General features: G+C 62.0%; 1 protein-coding gene across 1 annotated transcript in view; it reads left to right on the top strand.

The window, feature by feature from the left end:
* Nucleotides 1-1,134: 1,134 nt before the first annotated feature.
* Nucleotides 1,135-6,000, top strand: part of LPCAT1 (lysophosphatidylcholine acyltransferase 1) — a 43,847-nt gene continuing 38,981 nt past the window's right edge. Inside the window, 2 exon segments of the mRNA XM_047729794.1 lie at nt 1,135-1,322; nt 1,325-1,374. Of these exon segments, the coding sequence (XP_047585750.1) occupies nt 1,229-1,322; nt 1,325-1,374 (144 nt within the window). The 5' untranslated portion in view covers nt 1,135-1,228.

Genomic DNA, 6,000 nt, shown 5'->3' with positions numbered 1-6,000 from the left:
AGGGATCAGCCAGGTTATCAGAGGCTCAGGCAGGGACACGGCTGGGGACCCTCACAAGGCATGGAGGTCCTAGGACCCCAGGACCAGGCAGTCCCGCAGCAGGGGCCCCAGAGCAACGCAAGAAGTCTTCCGACTACTTCCTCATGATTTCAGCTGCTGGGTTGTGTCCAAGTTGTCCTTCCTCACCCATGCCCCCCATGCCCGCTGCCTGTCTGGGGCTCCACCCCCTTCCCATCAGGGGCACAGGGAGAGGCAGGCACAGAAATTTAGCTGCTCTCACTACACTGCAGTTTGTGGTAAATGTTTGAAATTGATAAATTTTGATGAACTATTTCACTTTTGCCCTAGTTAGTAATACTATGCCACAAATTAGAGACCCCCACATGTCTCCCTTCCTGCAAGGGAGTGATTCCGTGAACTAGAGTAATGAGGCCACGAGAAAGAATCCTTTGATTCACACTCACTGAAAACCCTGGGTCCAGTCACAAACGCGTCTGTGCACCCCCCCCCCCCCATTCCCGGTGGACCTGAGATGAGCGGTCGCTGCGTGGGGAAGAGGCTGCGCTCAGGGCCTCCTGGGACAGCCTGCAGCCAGCGCTGGCCCAGACCGGACCTGGGAGGCGCACCGGGAGAACCTGCTTCCCCTAAGGCGGCCTTCGAGGACAGGCAAGGAGGAAAGGCAGCCGGAGCCGGGACTGGGTCCATCCCTAGCGGAGCCTCGACAGAGTGCGCGCTGGCCTCGCGCAGGTGCAGCCTGGCTCGCCGCGGCCGCCGCGCTCGGGCAGGGGGGCGCCTGGTGCGGAGATGTCCTACGCTGCTGGAGAGAGCGACTTGCCGGGCCTCTCCGCGCAGGGGACAGGCCCGGACTGAGGGTCCCCGCGGTCCGGCCACTACGGGAAGCGCCGCCACGGACCCAGGCGCCGCTCGGGACGCGGGATCCCGGGACCCCGGCCTCCCCTGCGCGCCCCCAAGCAGCTGACTGCAGGCGCCGGGCGGGGCGGGGCGGGCTCGCGGGCCCGGGGGCGGGGCTCTCGGAACGCACCGCCCCCGCCCGCCCAGGCCTCGCCCCGCCGGCGCCCCCCGCCCCTCGCGTCACACCGCCCGCCCGCCTGCGCCTGCGCGCCCGCCCCGGCCGCCGCGCATCCTCGGCCCGCGCCCCGCGCCCGCTCCGCACCGGCTCCGCACCGGCCCCGCGACCCGCGCCCGGCTCCTGCGGCGGGCGGCGGCCATGAGGCTGCGGGCGCGCGGTCCCCGGGCCGCCCCCGGCTCCAGCGCCGCCTCCAGCGTGGGGGCCGGCGACGTGCGGCGGCTGGCGCCCCCGGGCGGAACCCCTTCGTGCACGAGCTGCGCCTCAGTGCCCTGCAGAAGGCCCAGGTGGGTGCGCGCCCCGGGCCGGGCCCGGCCCCGCCGGCCCCGCGGCCTGAGACCCCCCACGGCCCCGCGGCGGGCGGCCTCACCCCCATCCGGGGCCCGCGCCCTGGCGCCCGGCCCCACACCCCCTTTTCCCGGATCCCCGGGTCGCCGCACCCGCGGTCCCCGGGCCCTGCGTCCGCTCCGGCCGCGCGCAGGCCCCTGGAGGGAACCGCGCGGCTGTCCTGGATGTGACTTGGTCACTTGATGAGCTTCGTGTAGGGACCTCGTCGGTCCTTTGAGTGCGGGCCGGAGCCCGCGGTGCGAGCCGGCCGGCGGGAGCGGCAGGATTTCCGCCTCTGCGCCTGCAAGTTGTGCTGTGCGGCGAGTGCCGGGGGCGCTGCCCTGGGGGCTCGGCCGTGACGGTTTTGTGCGTCCCGGGTTCCCGCGAGCGAGCAGCGGAGTCCGCTTCCAGCGCGTGCGATGCGCGGAGCCCTCTGGTCCCGCTGAGAGATGGACGCCTGCTGGAAGCGGCGGGGCCCCACACGTCCCTGTCCTCGCCGGCTTCTAGGGGGGACCCGTTCCGCGACATGGTGGGGTCATACCCGGACCTGGTGGGGTCATTCCCTGACCTGCTGGGGTCATTCCTGACCTGGTGGGGTAATTCCTGACCCGCTGGGGTAATTCCTGACCTGCTGGGGTCATTCCTGACCTGCTGGGGTCATTCCTGACCCGCTGGGGTAATTCCTGACCTGCTGGGGTCATTCCTGACCCGGTGGGGTAATTCCTGACCCGGTAGGGTAATTCCTGACCCGGTGGGGTAATTCCTGACCCGGTGGGGTAATTCCCCCGCAGGGCTGGGCCTCCCTGTGTACATTCCTGCTCTTGGGTTGTACATTTGATTTCTGTAAGATTGCTCATGACATGGCATTTCTTTTAACTCCAAAACCATAATGGAAGCAGGCACAAGTGTAGGATTTTAACAGTTGTGCAGTTGGTGGAGAGTATTTCCAGCTGTGACCGAAACATTTTGGGGTGACATTGAGATTCTTCTTTAATGCATGAAGTTAGTCTTTGGAAATAATATTGAAGTGGAAAGTTCTTGAAGTTTGATATTGTTGTCCTGGGTTGCACGCTTTTCTTGAAGCCTCCTCTAGGTGGGCTTGATTATCATCGTGGGAGAGGAAAGGGTAGGCACTAGACTGAGGACAGGGGAGAGAGGGGAGGGTGGCATCCCTTCTAGTGACATGAAGAAGCAAGGTTGTACCGGTCAGCTCCTGGGCCTTGTCCCCTGTGTCTGTGTGTGTCTGGAGACAGACACCATCATCTGCCCGCCCCTGGGGTCTGCCGGCAATCCCCCCCTCTGTGTTCTTTTGCTTGCAGACTTGAACTCATCACCTGCCAGCTGCTGTACCCAGCTGTGAGGGGGTTAGGAGCACAGCCACTTCCTCGGGGCTCCTGAATGGTGCCCCCCACCAGACCCTACCCCATCACTCCTGTGGTCCACAGGCCTTCTTCCACCCACTGTTCTGAATCCTCAGAGGGTGACCGTGGGAATGAGCCCTGACTCCAGGTGGCTTCCAAGGTCCCGCTGTATCTGTGTCTTCCTGACTTTGCCTGCTGTCCTGGCCTCTCTGCTCAGTCAGGCCGTGGGTGACGGCACCTGCAGGAGGAAACCCCCTCCTCCCTGGAGGTCCCTGGAGGGCCGCCTCTGTGTCCCTGTCACACTTGCAGCCCCCTCCCTCAGCAGTGTGGAGGGACAGGGGCCGGGTCTGTCCTGCCACGACCTGGTGCTTTTTGTCCGAGTGGGGTGCGCTGTAGAGGCTCGCTAGTCGATGAGTAAACACGCAGAAAGGACGGAAGGACGTCCCAGCAGAGCCTTAACTCCCGGGTACCCCTCGGGGCGGGGGACACAGGGCTGTAAACTGGGGGTTTGGAGCAGCTCCTGACAGGGGGGATTGTGGTTTTAGATGTTGGCGGGCAGTTTCTGGAAGATATTCAGAAAAGGAAAGGGTGGGTGGAACGCTCTAGCCCCCCAGGAAGGGGAGGATACTTTGTGCACACCTTGTTGCGATGTTGCAGAGGCCTGTGTCCTGGCTCTTCAGGATAACTGGTGTGTTTCCTGTGTGCGTCCCAGAGCTGTGGTTACTGCTCAGGTCAGTGGCCCGTGGTCCAGGGCACAGAGTCTATGACTCCTAAGCTCCAGGTTCCGTCCTACAGAGACGTTTTGTTTTTTTTGCAAGCAGTGCTCTGCGAGCTTTTCTCCTTTAAATAATACAGTAGGCTGAGGTTTCCACGGCGGGGGGGGGGATCTGGCCTGTCCAAGCAAAGAAAGTCGGACTCCCTAAATCAGTTAGTAAACGAGCCCAGCCATGGCAGACACCCAAGGGCACTCAGGAACCCACCGGCATTCCGAGTCAGGATAAGCCCGGGAGGACGCCTGCGTGCACCTGTTAGGCTTGCTGCTGGGGATGGGCCACCACTGTCTGCGGATCAACGGCCAGTCCGCCTGTCATTTAACCACCCGATTTAGTGAGGAGCTTAACCACCTCTTCAGACGGGAAATAACTTATCAAGATAGAAAAGCTAAGTCGTGTCGTATGGGGTCACCTGGCGGTTCGCTGTGGGGTCACCTGGTGGTTTGCTGTGGGGTCACCTGGCGGTTCGCTGTGGGGAGTCATAGAGTGGTTTCTATTGCCAGGGTTGGGGGGTGCCTCTGTTGGAACCCCCAGGCATGAGTGCATCCCGCCTCCAGCCCCGGTGCTTCCCCATCTCTGAACTCCCAGGGACGAGTGCCGAGGACGACTCACTTCCCGAAAGGCAGTCTGGCTTCCTGTTCACACTGGAAGTGAGTTGTCTGTGGGAGAGCGCTGCCATGTGCTCCCCTTTCCACGTTAAACCCACAGAGAGGATTACCGTGAAGGTCGGATGCAGGGACAGACTCCAGCCCAGCAGCCCTGTGGGGTGGCCTGTGTGCAGTGTAAGTACCCAGAAACGGATGATCGTTTTCTCTGAGTTCCTGTCCAGATGTTTGAGTTTTGGTTAAAAGGAAGAGAGCAACAGCAGATGCCCTTGGTCTCTCCCTAGAGCCTGAGTCAAGCGTGGCCCTTCTGGGGCAGGGAGTCCCACGCCCCAGACTTCTGCAGGTGCTTTCCACCTGCTTCCGTGACCTGCCAGGCTCCCGGGCACCCACCCCAGCCCTCCTGCTGCCCCTTGTGTCCGTGCGTGATGACGGCTCTTTATCCCCCCCGGCGGTCTGCCCAGGGGCGTGGAGGGAGGGGCGCGTGGGACCAGACGTGACTCGGAGCTGGTGGCGGTAGAAACCGGGGGGGGGGGCACGGGGATGGAGGGCTTCCAGGAACACGTGTGTCCCAGGGGAAGACAGAGAGGGCTGGCTGCAGCAGGGCCGGCGTCAGGCCTCAGGCCCCGTCACCTCTGACAACCTGGGGGCCTGACAGTACCCCTCTGTTGTGTGTCTGTAGCCCACTGGCATGTAGGGGCATTTCTCCTGTGTCCTTGCCTCTGGTCACTCAGTGCAGACCTGGAGACAGGCGGGTGCGGGGTCGTGTCACGTCCCTGAGTCCCAGATAAGGAGACTTAGACCCAGGGACTCTGCGGGCCTCGACCCCAGGCAGGTTCGGGGCAGGTGAGCCCTTAGGGGACTGGCTTTTTCTCCTAACACACTGGGAGCCTCCTGTCATCCAGGTCTGCTGTTCTTGAAGGGTCACACATAAGCTTTAACCATGGCCAAGTTGGCGGATGGGGTGGGGGTTGAGGAGACTTTTCATAATCCTGCTCTTTGGTCCTGGAATATGGGTGCTTGACGTGTGTGTCTATAGACAGGTCTTGTGTATGTGTACATGCACGCAAGTGTAGACACAGACTTGTGTTTAACATTTTAAAAATTTATTAGTACTGAGTAAAGCACTGTCAGTCTTATCTCTCATTTTAGAAAATCAGGATTTTGCCCCTGAAAGTGGCCACTGAAGCATCCTGGTGCGGGAGGAGGGCGCTTGCCCTGCTCCTGTCCCCACGGGTATCTGAGCACCAGAGGGCACTCCAGATGCTGGAGAAGGTCCAAGGAGGGGCTCTGGGCTCCTCTGCTCCTGGGAGTCTCAGTGAGGCTCCCACGAATCGTGTTTCACTAAGCACCCCCCCCCTTGCCGCCCGGCCAGAGACCACTTTGCCCCCGGGGCCTTCACCCAGCACAGCCAGGACACGATGCCATGGTCCCTGGAGCTGCAAGGCTGAGCTCGCCCGCCCCTCGCCCAGCCCTCTTGCGTTTGCTGTGATGTGTCTGGGTGACCTTAACCTCTCCTGAGCTTGAGCTTCTACCGTTTCTAGTGTCCGTAAACCTGGAGTGAGGTTGTGAGTTATTGTGAAAATGCGCCCAGAGGAAAGCGTGTGTCTAGATGGGGTCGCAGTGCTGACCTCAAGCCCAGCCACCAAGCAGCCCTTCGAGCCACACTTTGCGGTATTATAAGTAATTGTCACGTTCCTGGTTTTGCCTCCATTCCAGCCTCACGAGCGGAGGTGTCTCCAAGCTTGTTAAACGCTGTCCCTGAGCACGCACATGCCTGCGGCTCCCAGCGTCTCCGGCACGGCGCCAACTCCGTTCTCATGCATTCGCAGGGGCCCAGAGGCTCTGCA

This window comes from Lutra lutra, chromosome 5, assembly GCF_902655055.1.
Source record: "Lutra lutra chromosome 5, mLutLut1.2, whole genome shotgun sequence".
NCBI lineage: Eukaryota > Metazoa > Chordata > Mammalia > Carnivora > Mustelidae > Lutra > Lutra lutra.
Note: the sequence above shows the minus strand (reverse complement) of the source record. Positions and strands in the feature narration are given on the sequence as shown.